At 40.8% G+C, this 26267-nt stretch overlaps 1 protein-coding gene across 4 annotated transcripts in view; it reads right to left on the bottom strand.

Moving 5' to 3' along the window:
• The window catches only part of DOCK8 (dedicator of cytokinesis 8), a 233270-nt gene that overhangs the window by 17955 nt on the left and 189048 nt on the right, over nt 1-26267 (bottom strand). For all 4 annotated transcript variants that reach the window (XM_070375802.1, XM_070375805.1, XM_070375803.1 and 1 more), the window contains 14 exons: nt 24175-24317; nt 22011-22193; nt 21541-21673; nt 20524-20611; nt 16708-16804; nt 14545-14679; nt 13401-13553; nt 12192-12350; nt 11472-11572; nt 10523-10715; nt 5857-6000; nt 4309-4440; nt 3718-3852; nt 2003-2092 (listed from right to left, as the gene is read on the bottom strand). In XM_070375802.1, the coding sequence (XP_070231903.1) occupies nt 2003-2092; nt 3718-3852; nt 4309-4440; nt 5857-6000; nt 10523-10715; nt 11472-11572; nt 12192-12350; nt 13401-13553; nt 14545-14679; nt 16708-16804; nt 20524-20611; nt 21541-21673; nt 22011-22193; nt 24175-24317 (1886 nt within the window). The remainder of the gene's footprint in view (nt 1-2002; nt 2093-3717; nt 3853-4308; nt 4441-5856; nt 6001-10522; nt 10716-11471; nt 11573-12191; nt 12351-13400; nt 13554-14544; nt 14680-16707; nt 16805-20523; nt 20612-21540; nt 21674-22010; nt 22194-24174; nt 24318-26267) is intronic.

Below are 26267 nucleotides of genomic sequence, written 5' to 3'. Positions count from 1 at the left end.
GGTCTGCACATGACCACCCAGGGCACACTGGGGGGGCCCGCGGTACAGAGAGAGGTAGTACCGCCCCTCTGTGCTCACAAAGCTGAGAGAACTAGGGGAGACATGAGCTGTTAGCCATCCTTCCTCTCCACCCCTGAGGAGATGAGAGACAGGACTGGGAGAAGGCGAAGGGAGGGTGAAGTCAGGTCCACAAGCTGACCCTCCTAGCAGAGCTCATGACCCAACTGAAACTTGGTGTGAGAATTTGCAAACTGCTATTCAGAAGAAGCAAAACTTGGCTTTTTTTCAGAACAACCATGCTTATTAGAATGGCCAAACTAAAGAAACTGACAATACCAAGGGCTGACAAGGATAGGGAGCTGCTGGAGCTTTCATACACTGATGGTGGGAATGTACAATGGCACAGCCACCTTACGAAACAGACTGGCAGTTTCTCATACTGTTGAATTATATTCATCATATGACCCAGCAACCCCACTTTGGTGTGTGTGCCAACAGAAATGAAAACTTGTGTTTATATTAAACCCTGGACTCAAATGTCTATAGCAGCACTATACATAATAGACAAAAAATAGGAACAACCCAAGTGTCCCTCAAGTGGGGAATGGATAAACAAACTCTGGTACACCCATACAACAGAATACTACTCAGTAGTAAAATGGAATGAACCATTACAATATGGGTGAATCACAAATGCAGCGTGCTAAGTGAAAGAAGTCAGACTCAAAAGGCTGTATGCTGCTGAGTCGCTTTAGTCGTGTCCGTGTGAGACCCCATAGACGGCAGCCCACCAGGCTCTCCCGTCCCTGGGATTCTCCAGGCAAGAACACTGGAGTGGGGTGCCATTTCCTTCTCCAGTGCAGGAAAGTGAAAAGTGAAAGTGAAGTCGCTCAGTCGTGTCTGACTCTTCGCGACCCCATGGACTGTAGCCCACCAGGCTCCTCCGTCCATGGGATTTTCCAGGCAACAGTACTGGAGTGGGGTGCCATTGTCTTCTCTGAAAAGGCTGTATAATTCCATTTATTTATTGTATGATTCTATTTATATGGCATTCTGGAAAAAACAAAACTACAAAGGTAGAATATAGATTAATGACTTTCAGGGGCTAAAAACAGAGGGAGGGGATGCCTACAAAGAGGCATGGGGAAATAAATATTTGGAATAAATATATGGAACTTATCTCTTGATTTAAAATTCATAGAGATACACACAAAAAAGGGAATTTTATAGCATATATTTAATTTTAAAATGTATGCACATACACATGCACCCATACCAACACACTATGAAGAAGAGGGCAAGCTCCTGCAGGACTGAGCCTTAGCTGGCGGAGTCTGACACTAACTCTGCATACTGAGCATCAGAATTGCACTGTGGTACACCCAGCTGGGGGTGAGACAGAATACACCCTCATATGAAAAGTGAGGAAACTGAAGTCCAAGCCCTTTTCATCATTCCTCCAACAGCACAATGACCCTGTATTTGGCTGAAAAGAATGCGTCCACCAAATGCGTCTGTGAGAAGTTTGTATCTTTTCAACATACTTTAAACTGAGGATTCAAAGTTTTAATAGAAGGGCAGTAAAGAAGTGATTAGAAGTGCAAGTTTAAGGATCACAGACCCCAAGTTTGAATACTGGCTTTGACACTTGCATGATCTTGGAAGTTGCTTACCTATTCTAGATCTTACTTTTCTCAGCTGTAAAATGGGAATAACAATATTTACATCAAAGAGCTGTAGGAGGATGAAATGCAACAGTGTATGTAAAGGGTCTAATACAGTGTCAGGCATACAGCTGGTCTTTAATAAATGGTGGCTCCTATTAAGATCCCTGCCATTGAGTATGGTTTAAGACTTAACCGTTAAACCGTAAACAAAACAAAACAAAAATCTGGTTGCATGGAAATGACGTGGAGTCCAGACAGAGGAGGTCATCTTATGTTTTGGGGGTAGAACAAAGGGAATCAGAGCCTGATGGCTATTTTTTGCAATATTCCCATACCTTGTTAGGGTCCAACTTGGTTTTGTCCACAGGAGCAGAGTCTTTTATCACTTCTACAAATTCTGCACCAAAACATTGACTATAAAATGCCTAGGCAAGAGAAACCAACAGATTATAAAGGTTATTTTAACATGCTGCAACTCTTTGTCTCTAGAAGCGGAATAAGTTTGGAACAAGTGTATGGTACAATGTGCTCTCTGAATTATTTAAAGTCCCTCCGAGCTAATGAGGCAAGTTCAGCATTTCCTGAGACAAAAATAAAAATAAAAGGAAGTCCAGCATTTGCAAACTGATCTGTACTTCCATATAAAATGTATGCTTGACATCTAATTTAACAGCATCATCTATTTCCAGAAGATGCTCTGGGGAATAGAACTATTTACTTCTCGCCTTTTGTACCCTAGGAACATGGAGGTCACGAGGCTTCCCACAGTGTGACAAACCAGTCACAGGAAGGTAAAATATAGGCTTCTAGTTCTAAACTGGAAACATATTAGGAAACCAAGTGGCCTGGGGTCAACTGCTAGTTCCTCTCATGAGCTGAAAAACTTTGCGCAAGTCACCCATTCACTTTGAACCATGGCTTCGTTGGGTCAAGTAAGGATTAAAGCCTCTTGTCTCTTTTGGCATGAATGGATAGTATCAATATAAGGAGCAATTTGACAACAAAAGTGTTTTAAGTTTGACAGTCATGAAAGGACATAAATTCAAAGCAATAGCAAGAAAGCAAAAAGCGAATTTCCAGTTAATTGTCATCAGCATTTCAGGGGACCCAGTTATTCAGCTTGAGATGATTTTGCTCAGGGGGCACCCCATGACTTTCCTCCTGAGTTCTTAGTGCCTAGCCCTTTCCATGTCTGTTTCTTTCTTTCTCTCTTTTCTCTAGGTTGTTTCTCCCTTTCTCCAGCTTTTCCTCCAAGAACATCCTGCTCTCTTCTGCTACATTCTTGATCAAATGTAAACAGCAGGTTGGATTGCAGCTGCCAGAACATGGGATTAGGTGCTGATTCTGATTATCCAGAGAGGGGTGCTCCTTGGATCAACAGGAAGAGTTCACTGTGCCCAGGACACAGTGGGCCCACAGTCGAGCACCTCCAAATCATAAGTCGGAATGTTGCTTGGTAACACCAAAAAGACGACCACAGAATTTTCTAGGGGAAATTTGATAATTTTGCCAGATGACTTTAAAGTCAAGATGATAAACTCCAAGCTGAAAAACTATTACTGAAATTTGGAAAGGTTTACAAGAAAGCACATGACATTGACTTGGATATTCTTGAAAATATTCACCATATAAATTTGCAAACTTGGAAGAGTATGGGGCTTCCCAGGTGGCATTAGTGGTAAAGGACCTGCCTCCCAACGCAAGAGACTTAAGAGACTCGAGTTCGATCCCTGGGTTAGGAAGATCTATGGAGGAGGATATGCACTCCAGTATTCTTGCCTGGAGAATCCCACGGACACAGGAGTCTGGTGGGCTACAGTCCAAGAAGTTGCAGAGTCAGATGTGACTAAGAGTTAGCATGCACACAGGCATCCTTACCTTACTTTATCTCATGATTTCACCTAGTATCTTGCTTTTATACAGGTAATGTGGGGAACTTTATATATGGATCAATGATGAATGTATGACTCTTAGTTTTGTTGTAATGACCCATTACAACTTGCTTTTTGTAAAGTGTACAATGTTAATCACCCAGAATCACTTGTCTTACCTCTAGTCTGTGAGAGATCTCAGGAAGCTTGGTAATTGCAGGCTCTTTGTAAACGAATTCCTTCTCATCCAAATCCCCAAATTTGGATCCATAGAAACCAACTCGGAAGTAGGTTCCAAACATCCTCTTATGACCCTGATGGACAGAATAAGAAAACCTCTCCTTAGTTTTGTAATTCATGAGGATCCATTGGGTTGCAAAGGGCAGGAGTCTTTTATTGTTGGGTTACAAGGCATTTTATTCCTATGGGAAATACAAACAATTAACACCTTTAAAAAAATTGATGTTTATAGAACAAACTTGGGAATTAATAACAACAACAACAAAAAAACCCACGAAAGAGTTCTAGGATTTCTTTTAAGTGAATTTAAGAGATTTTCACATTCCTGGTTGCAAAGTAATTCAACTGCCTTCTTTCACAGTTTGCATGACAGTCCTCTATTTGCAGCCCTTTTCCATTTGATAGGAGAGAGCTACAGTACTGATGTCCGTCAGGCCAGTCACTCCCTAGAGAGGAAGAAGGTCTCAGCATCTCTGAGACAGTCACCTGCTATCAGACCATTGCACTTGTTAGTCAGGATCCTCAGCTACCTTGCTAATGATGCTGTCAAAGGCCTTCTGCAGCTTTTCATGGGTGGAGGTCAGCTTCCGGAAGTCTCGATGAGCTTCCAGGATGGGGATGACCAGCTTGTAGACTTCATTAACCGTCTCGTACAGTCCTCCCTTGGAAAGAGGAGGAAAAAAATTGAAGAGAATTTAATCCACTGGGCACTAGGGAATGGATTTATTATTGGCATCATAATATCTTACAGTGCAGGAATAAACTCTTGAGTATATTTGGGATGGTTGTAGCATTCAAACTGAACTAGACACATGCTAAGTGGTCCTATCTGATAATGTTAAGTTGGAAAAAGGGGTTTCCTGGAGAAAAAATAGGACAGGAGAATGGCAGCAGGGACTAAGAACAATTTAGGAAGACAATCTTGGGCATCATATAGCCAGATGGGGGTCCTCATATATGCAGATGTTCACTGAATGCCTGAGAATACTTAAGAGTCTAACTAGCTGGTTTTCTTGAATTTCAGGAAAAACAAAGTATCCTGGATGTTATCTGGATTCTGAAAGGGAAAGCTGAAAAACAGAAGATAATTAAAACAACAATTAAAATACATAGGCTGTAGGTGGAAACTTGGAAATGAAAAGTAGAGAAGAATGAAAAATATTAGGATGAAAACAAATTGGATCAGCTAAATTGAGTGAAGTATTAAATATTTACTTTGCTTAAAATTTGAGGGAGTAGGGAAATTATGAAAATGAACAACAGACTTTCTTTCCTGACCTGAAACTCAGTAACTTAATCTATACATTTTTTTCCTTTAATTTGGAGTATTTAGACCCAGACTGGGCTTCCCAGGTGGCTCAGTGGTGAAGAATAATCTTCAATGCAGGAGACATAGGTTCAATCCCTGGGTCGGGAAGATCCCTTGGAAGAGGGAATGGCAATCCACTCCAATATTCTTGCCTGGGAAATCCCATGGACAGCAGAGCCTGGAGGGCTACAGTCCATGGGGTCTCAAAAGAGTTGGACATGACTGAACAACAACAACAGACCCAGATTAGGTTAGTGAGGGGAGTGTCTGTGGTTTCCACTCCTACATTTCTCTGAGCTGTCTGTGGTCTGTGACAATCCTGAGGATTACTCAGCTGTCAGGAAAACTCTTGTCTATTATTTTTCTCTTCTCCCAGAGGCTCCACCCCAGGAGTTCTCTCAAGGAGAGTAAATGAGAGAATGAGAACATGCCTTGTGATTTATTGTGTAAGCCTGGGCAAGCCATTTCACCTTGCTGTGGCTTAGTTTCCACCTCTATTAAATGGAAATAATACTGTGAAACTGCTGCCCAGCTAATGAGCATGTAGTGAAAGCCAGAATATTGCAGTGATGAAAGGCTTTCTCACCTCCCTGAGAGCTGAGCCAATTTACATACATCAAAGTCCTCCGGCCCCTCCCATGCCCTGTGCATCCCTGCACGTGGTGTCGTCATGAAGTGGGACTGACTGGCTGGGCACTAAAACCCACACACAGGGCACACACTGAAGTTCAGGCTGACTGCGGCGACCCAGAGGGTGGTGTGTACTGACCGTGCTGAAGAGCTCGGCCGCCTGCTCCAGTAGGCCCACCAGGCCACTCTCCGTGAAGTACCGGCCGGAGCACACCCCGTCCTCATCAGGTGACAGGGTGTCATCAGAGACGGCAGACTCCTCCAGTACGTTGGAAGAAATATTCTGTAAGAGAACGCAGTGTGAGCCTGGAGAATTGGGGAACCCGACTAACAAGGCACCACAGGAGTCCATAGTAGGGATGAGGAAGCCATCACTCCGACAGCGTCACCTTGTATGATTGTAAAAGGTCTGTAATTCCATCTAGAACAGCCTCTGGCTGCCACTCATTTTGAAAGAACACATAGAACCACTGGCCTTCAAAACTCAAGATTTTTTTTTCTTTTTAACCATTGGCAGATACAGAAAGGGCACTTACCGCAACGTAACAACAGCTGAGTTGCTTTAGAGAAAGGACCCTAAGGGACATTCAGCAGGGACTGAGGTTTTTAAAATTAACTTTTTAAAAAGTTAATTAGACTCCTTGTTTCACCAGCTGAGTGAAACTCTAAAGTACTTGCTACTACTGACTTGGCTTGTAGGTGAACAGTCATAATATCACATGACAATTGCAAATGAGAAGGCCTTCTTTATGGGAATCTTTATGACAATGCAGAAGTTACTGGTTTTTTTCTCCCCTCAAACATTTTGTTCCTTTCTATACACTTTTATTTTTACATAAACCATAAAGCTGAAAGTCTCTCGTAGAGAATGCAGTGATCAGGGCCAGGGCTAGGGTGAGCAAGGTGAAAACCCCAGGTCATACATTTAGGAAACACTCACTCTCAGGGTTCTGTAAGATATGACCTGGAACACGCTGGACCCTGAGAGCGAGTGCTTCCTTAAATTCTGCACTTCACATGACTTGCTCACCTCACCCCAGTTCTGGCTCTGGCAGGGACTCTCATACTTTTGACAGCCCAGGAATCATTTTCTTCAGTCTGTCTCACGGATATAGAAAAAATGCACATGGTACATTAAAAAAACTGGAAACCTTTGTAGCTTAGGGCTGGCAAACAGGTAGCACGCATGCTATTTCTTCATATGTCTAGACTCGTAGCAGACAGAACTAATTAATTATAGTACTCTTTTTCCTGAAGCTTTTTTCAAAATTCCTCTCAGTATGGTACTCCAATCAACCACTATCAATTGACCAGGGTTGGCTACTGAAGTAAAATCTGTCTGCCTCTTGTTGGCCTGGCTAGCATGATTGAGTGACTCATCCTGAGCGTCAAGGAAGAGAGAGTTGTTCCAGTCCTGTGTCTTCTGATAAGGTAGTTTTTGGAATACAGGAGACTCTCAGAACCTCTTGTGACAGTCTTTTTTCTATGATGTTTCTAAACTAGAAATAACAGAAGGTCCAAGAGATTTCGTTGAAAAAATCTAATGACCCAAGAAACGAATACCATTAGTACTGGATGCAATTGTCCACGTGTAGAGGAATATAGCTGCAGTTATGCAGTCTTATTAGCCAGAGAAGGCGATGGCACCCCACTCTAGTACTCTTGCCTGGAAAATCCCATGGATGGAGGAGCCTGGTGGGCTGCAGTCCATGGGGTCTCAAGAGTCGGACACGACTGAGCGACTTCACTTTCACTTTTCACTTTCCTGCATTGGAGAAGGAAATGGCAACCCACTCCAGTGTTCTTGCCTGGAGAATCCCAGGGACAGAGGAGCCTAGTAGGCTGCCATCTATGGGGTCGCACAGAGTCGGACACGACTGAAGCGACTTAGCAGCAGCAGCAGCAGCAGCAATCTTATCAGCCGTAGTCAGAGGAAAAAGATTCTGGGCAGATTTTTCTGGCTTCAGAATCAGGGAGGTAAAAGTAACATCAGTATCTAAGAATGTAGACATATCTACATTTGTGGAATAAATATTGCACTCTGGGGCACAGAGTCAACGATCTCAGCTCCTTGGAATTCAGTGGCCTCAGGGTTATTATTTTCCTTGCACAGATTTATTTATCTCCAGTTTATAATTCCTTTCCAAAATTTCAATTTTACTGGAGCAGAACAAAGTTGAAAACTAAAGCACACAGCATTTAAGGAATCAACACTGAACATCTGTTGTTAATGCTGCCCAAAATTCCTTCATCCTTCTGTAAAGTAAAGCCTCCAGGGAAACCATCCATAACTCCAGGTGTGGACCTCAACTCTGGTCCAGCCAATCATAGCATTCCATGTCTCTGGCCACTATGATTGGTTCAGAGATGAGCACAAGACCCGGTCAGAACCAACAGATGCACTGAGACTGTCTCTGCAACTTCTGGAAATAAAGGCATTTCTCTATTCTCCTGGACTTGAACCTAGGGAGATGTAAACAAATATTTGTCCATGAGTGTGGGAAGCCGGTAAAGAAAAAAGCTGAGCTGACATAACAGAAAGCAGAGCCTGGAAGTGATGATGATACTGAGGTCTGATGACATTGTTTGGGCCCCTAGGTCCAGTTTGGCAGGTGCTACTCCAGACTCATCTCTCTCATGTAAGCTGATAAATTCCATTTCTACCTTAGGTCAGTCTGGGTTAGGTTTTCTGCCATGTGCAAGCACACATTTCCTAAAAGATTTGCTATGTCTCATTCAAGAGAAAGGAGACTTGGTTCATAAGCATCAGCATAATTTGGCTTCTCTTCTCACCATGTTCTGTGTGTTGAAGACCTCACTCTTCACAATTCCTTCCCCTTCCCCTTCCTTGTCTTTCTGAACATTCCATGGCCCCCAAGCTGGGTCACATGATAAATGCTCACAGTTTCTTGTACCTCTTTATTACAGCAGGTATCATAATTGTAATTGAATAAAAAATGGAAGAATTAGCTATATGATCTCACTTTCTGGCTGGAATGTAAAGTCCGTGAGGACAAAATAAATGCTCAATATCACCTAAAAGAATGAATGAGTGAATAAAGATCTATGAAAAAGTAGAGCTATATGCCCCCACATAGGGACAACATGGGAGTTTTTCTGTTGTTTCTAGAATAACTATTCTACTCACCTTGGTATGACTTTCTATAAGCAATAGAATTCTAGGTGAAATAAGAATTGCAAGGCTTACTAAACATGAAACAATAATTAAATGCCATTAATATTTAAGTGATGAATATAAAATAAAATACAGTAAGTGGGAAAAAGGCATTAAAGTTTATAAGTAATAGTTTAGTTAATGAAACAAGACAAAAGGATGATATAATTCCACATTAAGTGGTAAGCCCAAAGATTTCTGGGAACTGCAAGAGTAGTACTTATATTTTTCCTTGCTAATATCAAATGGTCAAAATTAATTTGGCCAAAAAATATATATATCTAAAATTGGTTTTTATACCTTTCTTCATTATTGTATGATTCAAAATCAGGTGTGATATTTTTATGCTTTTGGGGTAAGAATTAAATTTTTGGCTTTTTATAATGAACATTTCTGAATTGAGAATAAAATTTATTTGCTGAGAATGAAATGACAAATAGTATTGGTATTGAAGACCATAAGAAAGGAGGAATTAATAATATGAGGCAATACCCAGATTGCCTGGTGAACAGTATCCAGGAAATCAGAAACTCCTGGCTCTGCCAACAGCAGTTTCTGTGTCTTACTTTCTAAGCCTGGGAAAGCTACTTTGAATTATCTCCTCTTTCTGGTTCACACAGCATCACAAAACTGAATTGAAGAGCAACAATGAGAATAAAGCCTTTTATAAAATCAGTCCCGTAAATTCAAACAGGAATAATCCAAACGCTTGTAAACAACTCTGTGAGTGCCTTGAAAAGGGCTCTCTTTCTGTACTATGTTGTTACAGGTTTCAGGAATGGTCATTTCTATGGATTAGGCCTCTAAAAGTACCCATAAAATTTTTGTTTCCTCTAAAGACTGTTTAAAGTACTCACCAAAAACAGTCCAAGTGACCACTGAGCATTGCAACCTGAACCAACTTTCAGACCTAGCAGACAATTTCCCATTGCTAACTATGGGTAATATTCAGCTTATCCTAAGACAGTATTGATTCAGCCCTTTTTTCCTTCCCAGGTCAGTTTGGTTCTTTCTCAATTTTAGATTAGAGAGGAAGATGTTAAACAGTTGGGGAGTGTAATCAAAGGAATGGGCCTGGATGGGAATAATTTCTCCAATATTTGGAAAAAATGCTTTCACATTTGTCAGTATACTGTGCCAGTTACAAGTCTTTGAGAAAGAGTTTAAATGACCTTAGAAAAGTTGCTCTCTCAATTTATCTGTGCAGCAGGAGTAATAATATCTGCTCTATTTGTCTGTTTCACTGGTTGACGGAGAAGGTCAAATGAAATCATGGATATGAAAGTATTTAGGAATGTCAAAATGCCTATCAAATCTATATTTACTGTAAATAATAATTTAAAAAAAACCCGAGACGGTAAAGCTATTAGAAGAGGCAAATGTAATACACTAAAGCAGGTCTTCTCAACCTTGGCAATATTGATATTTGGGGGCCAGATAATTTTTTTGTGGTGGGAGCTGTCCTATGTATTGTAGGGTGTTTAGCAGCATCCCTGGCTTATACCTATTAAATGCCACTAGTACCCACCCTCCCGCCCTCAGTTGTAACAACCAAAAATATTTTCAGAGGTTGGCAAATGCCCCCAGATGAGAGCCACTGCACCAAAGGAAAAGGTGAACCTGCCCCCACCTGAAAGCTGACGCTGCCCACGGGCAGATAGCTGTGGTCCTCCAGCATGCTCAGATATTCGGCCACCAAAGCAGCTGCATGGACCAGGCACATGGCGGCCTCCGTGTAGCACTTCCTCTTGGTGTGTTTCTCTGCCATGTTCTGGAGCCAGGTCAGCCGCAGATCAGGAGAGGCCTGGTAACTCTTGGCAATTCTGAAGATGGGTTTCGAAAGTTTCAAAGACAACAGGTTAGTGATACTGTTTTTCTATTGGGTATGGACACTTTTTTCCCTTGAGAGTTTTGCCTGCATGTTCAGAAAATAAGAGAAAAGGCAAACATGTATAAGTCCAACTGTTTGAATTTCATGTCTAGGGTGTGTAGGACCCTAAGAATGTATCATTTAGTTAAAGATTTATGGGGGAAGAAAAGACCTGATAAAATGATGTCTATTTGAATGGAGCACTAGTAACTTTTCTTTCTTTACTTTCCTTTATTTCAAAATAATGACGGAAGACAAAAAGTACTACCCTTCTTACGACATCATGTCAGAACAATTTTGTCTTTGTAAGTAGTTTCTCCTAAAACAAGGATTACAAAGCAAAAATTTAAACTACAGAGTAAAATATGATTTCTAAATGAAATTTACATGCATGTCTGAATGTAAGTGGAAAAAATTTCAGATATAATTCACGTAACAGTTGATAGTTCTTTTCTCTCATTCTATGGTAAGTAGAAAATAATGTTAAAAATATACACCTCCCTTTAAATCAGGGAACTGTTTCTGAAAACATGTACATGAATCAACACCCTCCAAATGATGATTTTCTACCAATTTCTAAGTACAGTTCTGGATGTCAGCCAAATTAGTGTAGCGACATTTCCTATGATAATTATATTCATAAAAACTCCATAGTGGCAAACCCTTGATATTTAAGTAACACACTTTTGATTTTATCAGAAAAGTTTACCTGTACATGAGATCCATAAGCATCTCAGGATCTTCCTGAAATTCCCTCATTTTCACTGTGTCATATAAGATGCTATTCAGATTGCAGAGAAGTTCTTCCACCTGGAAGAAAAAAAGTGTATACCCCAAACAAGCTTAGCATTGTAGTCCATGGTAACAAAAAGTGAGGACTGCACGGAGAGTCCAAGGGGCAGTCATGAGCAGGCTTTGCTAAGACAGGAGAGATCACAGGTGGAGGGAAGTCTAGACTGCATCCTCTTTGACCTTCATCTTTGCAGGTCCAGGCACTGCCACAGCCTATACGTGAGTTGGCCTTTGACATCCATGTATTAGTCCTGAATCCTTATACTATCTTCCCTCTCCAATACTCTTTTGGTGAAATTAGTTTCAGTTCTTTGTAACATGTAAGCCTTCAACTGTACTCTGGACATCAGGGCTTTTTATAACAACCAGGAGGCAGCTTAGGACCTCAGCTTAGGTTCCATATAATGCGTATGACAATACTTTGCATAATTATCTGTATCATATGACATAATTATATTTAATAAAAAGTTATATAATATATAAAATATATTATGTTATATATCTTATACACACACATATATATGTATGTTTGTGTGTGTATATATATATGTATATGTATGTGTGTACACACACACAGAGGTTTAAAACTGGCTGACCCCAGACCCACGTATGAGACAAAGCATGCTCTTCGGTCTACCTGCATGGGAAAAGGAGTGGTCTGCATGGCTGTGTCCTCTTCTGCGTAGGCCAAAATTGTCCTCAAGGATCTTCTCAGGTATTCCTCATTAAAGTCTTGTGCTTTTCCCACCAAAGATGCCAGAGACATGGTTACTTGCATCTTTACTCTTGCAAAGTTCTGAGTCAGGGAAAAAATGGTGGAACAAACAAGAAGCAGTCAGCTAGGAGATAACTGGAGGAGGTAGAGCCAGACAGCAATAACTGTCTAGTGTTTCCTTTACCCAAGCTCAATCATTTCCTTTTTTCCCAATGAAATGTGAGCCATACTTTGCTCATGATTCATATTGTTGTTTAAATGGTTTAAATGGGTATTGCTCTGACATAAATCTGTCAGCTCCCTTTAAATTTTCATTGAGCACTGGGCCAGCTCTGTGCAGTAACGCCGAAAGGTTCCTACACAGCTGGGTTACAGAATGTCTCCTTTCGTGCCAAGATTCCTCTTCTTGGAACTTTATTTAAACTTCAAAGAGGAGCAGAATCTACATGGGCAAGATTTCTGAGATTTCTGGACTCTGGGTAGGCAGTGACGTTCTGTTTCTCTTTTCCTTCTAGGCCCATGGAAAAATATGGTGATTCCAAGGGGCTCTGATAAATGTCCTAAAGGCTTTTCAATAGCTATACCTAATACATTCTGAGGACCCTGCCTTTCTTCCATGGACCAAATTATCTTTGAATATAGTTGAACACGCTCATTAACATGACCACAAATGTAAACTGCAAAACAGCACACCAAAATCTAGACCAACTAAGACTGTGCTGTAATAAGGCTGAATTCCAAAGGCTACTAAGCTTCAGTGAACACTTAGGCATAGATGATAGTGATCATTTCAAATTCTCTTCCACAGGTCATTCTGGCACCAGTCAATCAGAATGTGGAAATAAGAGAAGCTCTTCCAAAGTCCTAATTCTGTTGTATTTTTCACCGACAGATGACAACCTTGAATCTACACACAGCCATTCATTTCTTATGGAAACACACTGATGGAAAACACTGCTTTCATCAGTCTTAATAATTTACTTCCAGATGGAAATTCAGAAAAAAGCTGCTATCCATCTACATGTCCATTGTTCCCTTCACACAGGGCAGAAGTCAACTGCAATAGTGCACACTTTTCCTCTACCAGTGCTTTGCACTGACTCTTGATCCTAGGTCCCCTTGAGCACTTACGCTGGTGGCTCCAAAGCTGAACCTCATGAGGAGGTAGAGAGTGGCGCAGGCTTGGCTGCGGGTGATGTCCATGCTGCTGCTGCAGTGGTGCAGCACTCGCTGACACAGGTCTGCACACTGCTCCACTTCCTCCTCAAACAACAAGTCGCCAAACTAGGAGAGACGCAGCGGCATTAGACATCACTTGGCACATTCATACCCTTTCTGGACCAGATGCCTGTTGAGATATGTAAATGTCTGCTTGGACAAGCAAAGCCCAGAAGAGTTAATGCACTGCTTCATAAAGATAATGAGTTACTTGAGTCAGAAGATGAACTAAAGCAATGGAGTTGACTTGATCTCATTAGGAACTGCTTACAAAGAGCAAGGCTACATAATTATCTGCATGATTAGCCAGGCTGCATTCCCTGGTGAAGTCATAGCTCTGAAGGAATTATTCCATGTTTCCCTGGAAATTATTGGTGACTAAGAGCAAATGATCCCGACAGGTAAGAGCAGAGATAGTCCACTTTATTTCGGCTGTGCCTCATGGCTTATGGGATCTTAAGTTTCCCAACCAGGGATCGAAATACTGAAAATGCAGAGTCTTAACCACTGGACCACCAGGGAAGCCCCAGGAGTCCACTTTCTAAATGTAAAAGATACCAGGTAGAGGTCAACAACCAAGATTTTCAATAAAGGGATTGGGGGGTGGGGAGTGTGGAGCACAGAAATCTGCAATACACCATTTTACTTTAGGAAAATCTATATTCTTCAGGCTATGAGAAATTTATTTTTAAACTTTCTGGCATTTTATGATGTGACATTTTGTAAGACTCACTAATGGGAGTCATGCAGAGGAACTGAATCTCATTCACGTAAGACATTAATGAAAAAAAGGTGAAAAACAAATCTGCTCAATTGATTTCCACTCTCATGTCTTCAGTGAGTGGGCCCACATTTCTAATGTGAGAGGCACTGGTGAGTCTCACAGAATCAGTGTATCTGCTTCCTTCCTAACGAGACTTAAGACTTTTACCCCAGTGTCACTTAATGCAATGGTGGTCTGCGGGTTTTCGTGCACCTGAAGCAAGAAATGTGAAGCTAGACTGATGAGAATCTTAACTCTTAATAAAAAGTAAGAGAATAAGCATCCCATGTTTACCTTGGCAATGAGAGCACGGAGTGTCGCAAAGCAGTGAGTTAGGTATGTGGTGCTCTGATCACAGCTCAGAGAATTCACAAGGACTCTTAGCACGCCTCCCAGAAGGCTGTCTTTACAGTCCAGAGCCGAGCTCGCCTGGGGGAAGAGAAGAACAGCATCGATGAATCCCTGTGCTATGCCCGTGAACTGAGAGGGGAAGACAAAAGTAGGTACTTTTGGCAATTAGCACAGTGACGCTGACATTTCATCTCTTGGTCTATGATCTTAAGGGTTTGAGAAAGTACCCTGCATACAGTCCATCACCAGGAGTGCTGAAGCCCTATTTCCACATGACTTTATTCCAAAACTCCCAACTGATTTGGAATTTACACCTTATTCCAGGCTGCTAACTCTAGCTATAAAGCACACCTTCCCCTCATCCTGGGTGAGCTTTTGGAAAGGTCTTTTTCCTTGTATACAAGGCACAGCTTTCCTTGTGGGCCTCCCAGGGGTTGCCTGTGGCAGTGGATGTTCCTAAAGAGAAGCTTATTCATCACCTGCAGCAGGACTAATACCACCAATGTCAATAACAGTTTTCAACTGCCTTTGAAAACTGCAAGTACATTTTGAGCACCGATGTTAAGAAGACAGCACTCAAAGCAGTATTGTATAAAGATATAATTTTCCTGTGGTCATGTATGGATGTGAGAGTTGGACTGTAAGAAGGCTGAGCGCCGAAGACTTGATGCTTTTGAACTGTGGTGTTGGAGAAGACTCTTGAGAGTCCCTTGGACTGCAAGGAGATCCAACCAGTCCATTCTGAAGGAGATCAGCCCTGGGATTTCTTTGGAAGGAATGATGCTAAAGCTGAAACTCCAGTACTTTGGCCAGCTCATGCGAAGAGTTGACTCATTAGAAAAGACTCTGATGCTGGGAGGGATTGGGGGCAAGAGGAGAAGGGGACCGACAGAGGATGAGATGGCTGGATGGCATCACTGACTCGATGGACGTGAGTCTGAGTGAATTCGGGAGTTGGTGATGGACAGGGAGGCCTGGCGTGCTGCGATTCATGGGGTCGCAAAGAGTCGGACATGACTGAGCGACTGATCTGATCTATCAAAGATACCATATACTTTTTGTCTTTATTTTTATACAATAATTACATTTTAAGAGACAAAAGTTGGATTACTAAGGTTCAACTGTGTTTTGATGATATTTCCTTTTCTGGCCCTAGAAACAATACTGGATCCATTCTAATAAATGATTTTTCATTGGAAACATGTACGGACTCATTTTTGAGGTTAAACTAAAAACGTTATCACCTAGATGTCTTGAGAATTTCTGGAAACATTCACTTAGAAGATGAAATTAGTATGGTGAACTACATTACTGTAAAGTTCACAGTGATATAATACTTTTCTACAGCAGGGTTGGCAAATTCTTGGTACAGATTATTTTTCTTCATTAATTTGTGTCCAAAACAGACATCATTAATCACACTTTGCCCTCTTTTTACTTCGTCCAGTCATAATCTTAGCTCCCATACAGACATCAACCATAATTCAAAGGCGGTTGACCTAGCAAAAAAACAAACACGAAAACCTACCTACCACAACTATTATAGGTATTGAATTATAAGCCCACCACTCACATTATAATCTTTGCATACGCTCAAGCAGATTTAACTATGAGGGTCAGTCTGTCAAGCACCTAAGTCTTTCCAAGTGAACATCAAGTCAATGCATCCAGAAGAATGTCCTGTTTGAGTATTTCTGGAATTTCTAAGGTGGATGCTATTGTAAGTAGCTTTCACTACTGTAAATAGTCTTGCAATGTCACTTCCTTTATCTGGCTTCCCTTGTGGCTCCGCTGGTAAAGAATCCACCTACAATGCGGGAGACCTGGGTTTGATCCCTGGGTCAGGAAGATTCCCTGGAGAAGGAAAAGGTTATCCACTCCAGTATTCTGGCCTGGAGAATTCCAAGGACTGCACAGTTCACAGGGGCACAAAGAATCGGACGCAACTGAGTGATTTACTTTCATTGTAACTAGTAAACTTCCTGACTTCATTAAACAAAAAGCATTTTCTATCACGCTTATTTTTCACAATTTTCTATACAGGATTCTTATTAAATTCCAGTGGACATATTCATGTTGAACAGATCAGGTGTTTGTTGTCCTCACCTGGATAATGTTTTCCTGCATATCAAGGATGATTAAATTTGCTTCTGTAGCCAGATTGCCACTGATCAAGGCTTCTTGATCTAACTCTGCCTTTGTTCTAAGAAACAAAAAGAGGTCAAATTAAAGTGCACATCAAATCTGGTCATCTCCTGATGATGGTAATCCACATGCCAAGTGTAAAGAAATCTTCTGAAGAGTCAATCTAGGAGTGAAAACAAAGCAGCTGGTCACTGGCAACTTGTGTAATTGGAGCCTGGTTAAACGATTTTCTAGGTAGAGGCTCCAGGCCATTCTCATCCCCACTATTATGAAGAATGATGACAATTATAAAAATAACAAATGGGTAGAAGAGCAATTATTGGTTATTACTAGCAATTAGGCCAGCCAATCAGATTGTTGCTTAAAGCTTGAGGGTCATTCTTGCATTTCACCTGTGAGAATCATCTCCCAACCTGAGCCAAGAAGCCCCTGCAACAAGCTAGAGGACGCAAGACTGGGTTTGATGTGAATTTGGCTAATCACAATGCTGCTGGATTAGGAAAGGATGATGTTTCAGAAGCGGTCAGGGAAGAGTCAGTGTCTTGACTTTCCAAAGACTACTTTGGGGTTGCACAGTCAAGTACGGGCCTTTTGTCCTTTTCCAATGGAAGCAAGGCTGCATTCCTGTCAGGCACACAATCTAACTTCCTGCTGGATGTCAGTGGTTATTACCCACTAGGGAATGGGAAATTACCTAGTGGAACTTTTCTATTAGGTTCTTTTTTTAAGGAATCAGAGCATTTTATGTATTAATTCATCCATTCTCATAAATTTCAAGTGAAGCTAGAAAGAGAGATTTCATATCTTCAAATTTAGTGGCCAGGAAAGGGAAGTGTGAAGAACTGACTTTCTCAAGACGTCCCAGTGCTGAAGTGTTGCCACAGGGGCTAAGGCATCCTGATATAAGCTCAAAAGTCTTGGTCCAAGATCATCCCTTAGCTGTGCTCGAGTCCCTTCACCCAATGATGGGGGCATTGCTGTTGCTTATGTTCCATCAAGGACTCAGAATTGACACTTTCTATGTTTTAAATGTTTTCATGCCTAGAATAGGCTCTGTGGTCCCAAGCTGCTCTATATTTTTTCCTCATTCTCCAAATGACAATATTTATGTAAAATAAGTGAAACAGAAAAGCTTCTTTTTATTAATTCACTGGTAGGTTTAGATTTAGAGCAAAGCTATTTAACAGAAACATAATGGGGGGTTACTTGTGTCATTTTATATTTTGTAGTAGCCACACAGGTGAAATTAATGTTAATATTTTTATTTAACCCAATATATCAAAAATATTGCTGATGTGTAATCACAATAAAATTTATTAATGAGATATTTTACATTCTTTTACCTGTGCTAAGTTCAATATCTGACATGTATATTTTCACTTACTGCACTACCATGGCTACTGTACTAGACAGTGCAGATCTAGCGTGACCTAATCTGGGTTTTTTTTTTCCAAATTTTTCAATTGTGGCAAAATACACACAACATAAAATTTACCACCTTAACCATTTTTAAGTGTACAGTTAAGTGGTCCCAAGTATACTCATATTGTACAACTATCATCACCACTAATATGGATTTAAAAAGCCTATCAGCTATTTCTTGAAAACAATGGTTCTCAAATCTGACTTCACAAGAATCAAATGGGGCTTTCACCACATACTGTTTTCTGAGTAACATTGCTGGAGATCCTGAATTAACTGACCTGAGGTACATCTGAGCACTGGGGGCTACTAAAGCTCCCCAGGCAATTTTAATGTACAGCTGGGTTGAAAATGACTGCTCTAAAAGAAACAGAGCCAAAATCATTGAATAGTGATCTAAAAGAAGGTGAAAGATACCACTGGTATAATTACAAAAGTTTTTCAAAACAGCTAACTTGCACGGTTACAATTTACTACGGTTTCTCTTTTAAAAAATCACCCATGAAGATGATCAGAAGTGAATCATTACCTCCGGCAACAAACAGCCCAAAGCGCAGCTCAGGGCTGACTTGACCTGGAGGGGTTTGGTGTGCCCTGTGTGGAAAGCCTCAGTACTGTGCTGTTTCTGTGACAAAAGGGGAAGATTTCCCCAAACATCCACTTACACAGCCCAGGCAATCGTGCTTTCTGTTTGGCTCTTCTTTTAATCTCATGGAGTAGATGGCCTAACTGCCTAAGCAGTTCTGTGTTAATTAACTACATGCAATAGTTCTTTAATTTGTGTGTGTGATGGTGGTGGGGGGCGGGGTGGTGTTCAATGCCTAAATTAAAACGTACAGACTCTCAGAATCAATAGTTTATAAATCAGTTCAGGGAACTTAGAACAAGCACAAAATACCCAAAGCAAATGGATATGATTCCTAAGAGCAACAACTGGGCTATACAAGCAACACATATAATTAAAATATTTATCTCCTTAATGTTTTAAAATAAACTTGACTTCCAAAAGTCCCATAAATGAACCAGAATGATCCATTCTTGTGATAACAACAAAGATAGCAACATATTTATTTATAAAAAAACACTGCTACTCAAGCCCACCTCATCTCCCACCCCTCCTTATAACAGATGTTTTATATACCATGGGGATACCCTGCGTATGCCTTGTCAAGTGTATGCATGTGGGGAGGGGTTGTCTTAAGCCATATGATGTTTCAGCAGTGAACCCCAGGATTCATTAAGCTACCTCTTGCTAAGAGGAACAGCAGATACTAATATGTGCTATCTATTCAGACAATTTAGTTTGAGCCCTCATAGGTCCAAATTGTTGTGTATACTACAATATGGATATAGCATATATTGCAATCCAAGCAGGTTTTTCTTCTTTTACTTTAGCATTATTTTCTGATAATAATATATCATAATACACATTCATTGTAGGAAATACAGAAAAGTATAAAAAGGAAAACATCCTTCACAAACATTCTCAACACAAAGAAAATCGTGGTTAATGTTTTGGTAAATTTCCTTCCAGTCTTTAAAAAATATATCTACTATGTGTAGAGATTTAAAATTATACTCTTAAAACAAATGTCTACTCTGCTTTGTTCACTTAACATTGAATCAAAAGCATTTCCCATATCATTAAAATGATTTGGAAACATTTAAATGCCAACCTAATATTTCATTATCTATTTCCCTATTAGCATTTAGAATGTTTCAATTTTGTGTGGGTCTTCCCTGGTGGCTTGGCAATAAAGAATCTGCCTGCCAATGTAGGCACACTGAGACTTGGGAGACACAAGAGACTCAGGTTTGATCCCTGGCTCAGGAAGATCCCCTGGAGAAGGAAATAGCAACCCCCTGCAGTATTCTTGCCTGGGAAATCCCATGGACAGAGGAACCTGGCAGGCTACAGTCCATGTGGTTGCAAAGAGTTGAACAAGACTTAGTGACTAAACAACAATTAAAAAAATTTTTTTTATGTAATGCTGACATAAATATCCCTGAATATACATCTTTGTACACATTTGTAGAGTGGAAATATGGATTGAAATGATGTGGTCCTGGGTACCCTGTCCTGACTCATCAGCAGTTTTTGTTAAGCTAGCTGAGATTGCTAAACATTAGTTTTCTTTAAATGCTTATTAATGTGATAAATGTTTAAGAGCTGGATATCATAACTCTTTATATCATTGATTATCCTGGAACCCTGGATGAACTAAATGTATACAGATAATGATGTTTCACTTTCTTACCCTTGGAAGGATGTAGTTGTTTCAGTAACACAAGTAGCCTGGGAAAAATCATTTTGAACTTTAGGTAAAAGTGGCACAAAGTTGCTGAGTGACTTACTTATCTAGCTTCTCATTAGCTTGCCGCCAGTGTGTCTGCTCTTTCCTCCATCTCAAATTTTCATTTAGGCCTGGAAATCGGTCATTCCCTAGGAGTTAAGAAATGCACAACAGGAATTTGATTAGCAGTAGTAGCAAGATAACCAGAAGTTTTGTAACAAGCTCAACTGAAGGGACTCAGTGCTGTTTCTCCAGATAATTAGAATCCATGCTGGTGCTGGTGGGAGGCCAAACTCATAACCAAATCTGGGATGGGTTAGTCTGCTCTTTGATCGACAGGCCAGACCTCAGAAGCCTTTCTGGAGTGTTGGCAAGCACATCTCCCATGGACACAGGGTTTCAGTGAAATCAGGGTTTCTCCCCATATTATTTATTTATGAAGAGTGCTGGTGTTGAAAAAGGGTGCTCAACCACCCCTGAGAAGCTCAGCTCCTTCCAAGTTCCCTGCCACCGCGTCCCACTGAAGAGCAGGAACCATCACTTTGTTTTCCTTGAGCACAATGGATAAGGCTGATATGCCCTAAAGAGAAGAACTCAGCCTTCTGGAGATCACTCTCAGACTGTGGGGTAGGACCCTCTAAGACCACCGCAGGAGGGGACTGGACCTATTCTAGTAAACCCTGCATGACTTGGGGAAATGATCTTGGAACCAGAACTATAAGTAGGACTATCTACATAGACTCTTCAAATATCCCAGGGAGAAATGAGGGAGACACCATTCATCATCCCACGACTCATATTCTTGGATGGGATCTTTTACCACCAGTAAGTTTTAAACAGAAGATGCCATCTGAGGACATTTTCAGGGCTCCTGTGATCTCAGGAAAGGAGCTTTCCCTTAGAGGAATGTGGCTAACATCACATACATCGTGCGCCGAATCCCAGAATCTGCTTGTCTCTATTATCACACGTGTTAAGAAAGTGGTGGTGTCTATTCATCATGTGGGGAGGACGCTCCTTCCCACAAAGGGTACCAAACTCTGCTGACAGAGAGCAGGGAAGGGCTGACCCAACACACCTGGAGTCCGGCAGCGCCGCATCATCTCCCCTCGGGCCCCTTCCCCACGGAGCAAAGCCTCTTCCAGCCTGGCCTTGACATCCCTCGACTTCTGCAGAACTTGGGTACTGACTTTGTCAGAACTCTGTTTTCCCTGGACAGGACAGAGGCAGGAGGACATTAAGTTTGGGGAGCTCTCTGTTCACGGGGAGAATCCTAAAGACAGAACACCCATGGTGACATCAGCCAGTTTGGACATATGCTACAAAGACACCCTGTTCTGGGGGATCCTCTGGCTGAAATTCTGTCAATGGGAATGACATTCTCTCTGAAGAAGACAGAGATCCTTTCCTGGTGGAATTATCATATCTAGATAGGATACAGATATGCAAATAGGTTATAGACTTAAATACAGAAATAAGACAAAATTAAGGATGCTGCCATTGCCCAAACAGAGGGGGAACAGTGACAAGACAGAACTTGAGAGATACCTTGTATTCAAAACATGAGACACAGATGAAAAGGAGATCTAAAATCCTGTTTAGCTGCATGGATGGCAGGTCGGCGATCCACTTCCTAAGGAGGGTCTGGTCAGCATTTTTCATGATCCACAGGAAGCAGATCATGAGGTTTCGGGTCGTGTCAGCATTCAGCATGTTGTACTGCTTGTAGGGCTGGAAGGAGGCAGATTGGGAGATGGATGCAAGGGAAGAGGTTGAGCATCAGACATAACGAAAGGAATGCTGATTTCTTAATACACAGTGTCTGTACTTCTTCCTGGGCTGGGGTCTGTTTAGGGGAACTCTGCCTTCTCCTGGCAGTGGAAGCTGTATTCTTTGAGCTGAGCTGCTGGGAAAAGGGGCTGGTCCAGGGCAGTATTCTAACCAGGCTTTCAGCCACATAATTGTGGACACCCTCTGTTCAGGAGCTGGAGAAGGCAATGGCACCCCACTCCAGTACTCTTGCCTGGAAAATCCCATGGACGGAGGAGCCTGGTAGGCTGCAGTCTATGGGGTCACTAAGAGTCCGACACGACTGAGCAACTTCACTTTCACTTTTCACTTTCATGCAATGGAGAAGGAAATGGCAACCCACTCCAGTGTTCTTGCCTGGAAAATCCCAGGGACGGGGGAGGCTGGTGGGCTGCCGTCTATGGGGTCTCACAGAGTCGGACACAACTGAAGTGACGCAGCAGCAGCAGTCTGTTTCAGGAGCAGTGTGGTCTGGTGGTCTGCCCTGGACCTTGACCATGCCCTCCCCCCACCCAATCTCAGTAATCCACAAGGGCTTCCAAGCTGCTAAAATCAAGTATATCTCCTTCACACCGGAAACTGCAGGGTTGGATTTATAGCAGATAACTACCCTGCCTTGGTTCCCAAAATACCCTAACTATTCAAGATTTAGCTTCTTTGTCAGAGTCCAAAGTATAAGGGTCATGAACTGCTCAGCAAATGAATCAAATACATAATTCAGTGGAGTCCTTTAGAACAGAGCTTCAACCACAATTTATGTTTTCCTGGGGACAGGGTGTGGGGCTCAGGCTATTTGCTCTCATGCTTTGGCCACAGTGTTCATTTTAGAGTGCTGAGCACACTCTCTGTCACTCATCCAAACAACACAAAGGACAACATGTGATTCACGCGGCGCAGCTAATACCCAACTGAACGTAGGAGTGAAGCTGCAGAGAGGTGTTAGTTCATATGTGAGGGGAATGGTCGGTTTGAATGTGGAGGATAGGGCTTACGAAGTTACTTTAACATTAGTTTTTCTGAGTATGACCACAAGAAGTAATATTTTTAAATGTATTATAACTTCATAGGAAATATCTTCTAAGAGGTGAACCTTGGACTTTTGAGTTTCTGTTGGAGACAAACAAGAATGTAAAAGGCACATACCACCTGAAGCAGCCAATTTTGGTAAGACAGATATTAGAAAGGTAGAGGAGGTCAGAAAGTACATCATATTTGTTCAGCTGTAGGATGAGTAATGTCAACTATCCATGTCTTTTCTTTTTCCCCTCCTGGCCTTCAACTCTTATGGGTGTGTGTTAGAGGGTGGCGGGGCGGAGGGAGGGGGGTGGAATTGGGGAGTGCTAAAGGGAAGAGAAGGCAGTCACTCAGCAAAGCAGAATTATAGGTTGAGAGGCTGTCTTCCCAGGAAAGAACTGGGTTGAGTTCTTTGCAGATATGAATGTTACACTGAAATGCAAACTTAAATTAAGCAAGAGAATGCAGCTCTGTCTTGGCAAAGGGATTGTCAAAGCTCAGCAAGGAACAGAGGTAGATTCCACAGAGTGCAAGCCTCCCACCTGAGGGATCCTTGGTTTGATCTCCTTTGCAATATTTCAGATTTTCCAAGTTCATCTTTCTTGGTTTTCCAAACCTTGAACTTAACACTACTGAAATTGCCTGAAATTTGTTCTGTGAGGCTCTTGCTGTTGTCAGAATCCTGTCTGGCTCTGTGTTACCTCCCCTTTGTCATTTTCCTTCTCAACTACTAGCCTCACACAATTTCTTCCAGCATTGAGCAATAAGGCAGAAATCTCATTGCCTGCTCTATCCTGGGTTCTGGCAGGTGAATTTAGGAACACATCCATTAATAGATGGGAAAAGACTCAAAACAAAAAATAAACAGGAGAAATGTGGACCAACATACCAGGGAAGACAACATTGTTCCACTTGTCTTCAAATTAAAATTTCCAGCTATAGCCAATGCCACATTCTGATTAATTGCACTGGTCCCTTCTTGTTCTTCATCTGAGCCATTGGCACGATTTTTTCCACCTCGAGCTTCTGCAGCTGCAATCAAAATATTATTGACCTTACTACATGATCCAGCAATTATGCTTCCTAGTATTTACCCAAAGGAGTTGAAAACTGATGTCCACACAAAAATCTGCACACAGATGCTTACAGCAGCTTTATTCATAATTGCTACAACTTGGAAGTAACCTAGATGTCCTTCAATAGGTGAATGGATAAAAAACTGTGGCACATTCAGACAATAAAATATTATTCAGTGCTAAAAAGAAATGAGCTATTAACCCATGAAAAATCATGGATTAAACTTAAATGCATATTACTAAGTGAAAGAAGTCCATCTGGAAAGGCAAAACTATGGAGACAGGAAAAAGTTCCCCCCTCCTTTTCTCACTTGTACCCATACATCTGTTCCCTATGTCTGTGTCTCTATTTCTGCCTTGCAAACAGGATCAATTATACCATTTTTTCTAGATTCTACATACATGTGTTAACATACAATATTTGTTTTTCTCTTTCTGACTTAATTCACTTTGTATGACAGTCTCTAGGCTCACCCACATCTCCACAAATGACTCAATTTCATTCCTTTTTATGGCCAAGTAATATTCCATTTATATATGTACTACATCTTCTTTATCCATTCGTCTACTGATGGACATCTAGGTTGCTTCCACGTCTGGCTGTTGTAAATAGTGCTGCTATGAACATTAGGGTGCATGTATCTTTTTGAAATAGTTTTCTCTGGGAATATGCTTAGTAGAGGGATTTCAGCATAGTAATTTTAAACCTGACATTTAGCACTATTTATCTGTTACCATCTATAGTGAAAAGCAGGCAGTCTAATAAAAGAGACAAAATGTCCCCCACAAGATTAGGCTAGAAATTAAGTTTTCAAACTGTGAAAACAAAAAATTTCAAAGCTTTCATAATACTTTTCTATAATATGGTATTTTTACTTCATTTATATATTTCAAATAATGGCCAAATAGAAAGGAATACAAAGTTACAGAATTAAATAATTATCTTATAGAGTAATAAGCCATTATTACAAATTCAGCAATAATTTATTAGATTTTGAATGTCTGAAATAAATGTTAATTTATTATACCCATGTAATATATTTATATTTATACATAGGTATAGATGTATGCAAACAAAATAGGGACCCACAATTTAAAAGGTTTATTTTTATGACCATGATAAATTACACATAGAAAGTATTTGTTTAAGTAGTTCTGAGGAAAATGTGTTAAAACATGTATGACTGATCCATTAAAAACTCATAATTTTATAGACCTGTCAACATTATAGTTTCTTGACTTTCAATTTTTCAGAAAAATAGCCATGTGAACAGATTTTCCCCTGCCAAACTTGTAAAAACAGAACTCAATTTTTAAAAAAATGATAATTCACTATTGTTCTTAAGTCAATAGAATTTTTAAGCACAGAGTGAAATGAAGAACACGTGGCAATTATTCAAGACCTGATAACATTATCAGGATTACTTTGAGGATACATTCTCATTTTTCCTAAATGTGCATAGGCTCATGGTTACAAGAAAAAGAGAGGAGAGAAGGATAGAAATATTTGCTGCCAAGATGCTTTCATAGAAGTTCTCTCATTTCCTCTTTATCAAAACCCTAAGATATAGACATTGCTATCACATTTTTACAGCCGAGGAAAGGAATGGAAGGCATTAAATGGTTGAGGAAATTTCCAAAGGTCACATACTGTATAAATGGGCTGGAATTTGAATTCTGTTGTATTTTTTAAAAAATATTATACTCTTAGTTTATTAATCAAAAGATTTCATATCTAATAAATATACTATATTATCTTTAATAATAGAATATTTACACTGTTTTCCCACTTGTTAGCTACATCACGACTATAAAGTTCAGTGCATACATAAAGAAATCATTGAGATTTAAAAGACCAAGTGCTCTAGAAGGGTGGGAAGGGGCAGGAGGTGGGAGGGAGGTTAAA

The sequence above is a fragment of the Bos mutus genome, chromosome 8, assembly GCF_027580195.1.
Source record: "Bos mutus isolate GX-2022 chromosome 8, NWIPB_WYAK_1.1, whole genome shotgun sequence".
NCBI classification, from domain to species: domain Eukaryota; kingdom Metazoa; phylum Chordata; class Mammalia; order Artiodactyla; family Bovidae; genus Bos; species Bos mutus.
This window is presented reverse-complemented; position numbering and strand designations above follow the sequence as displayed.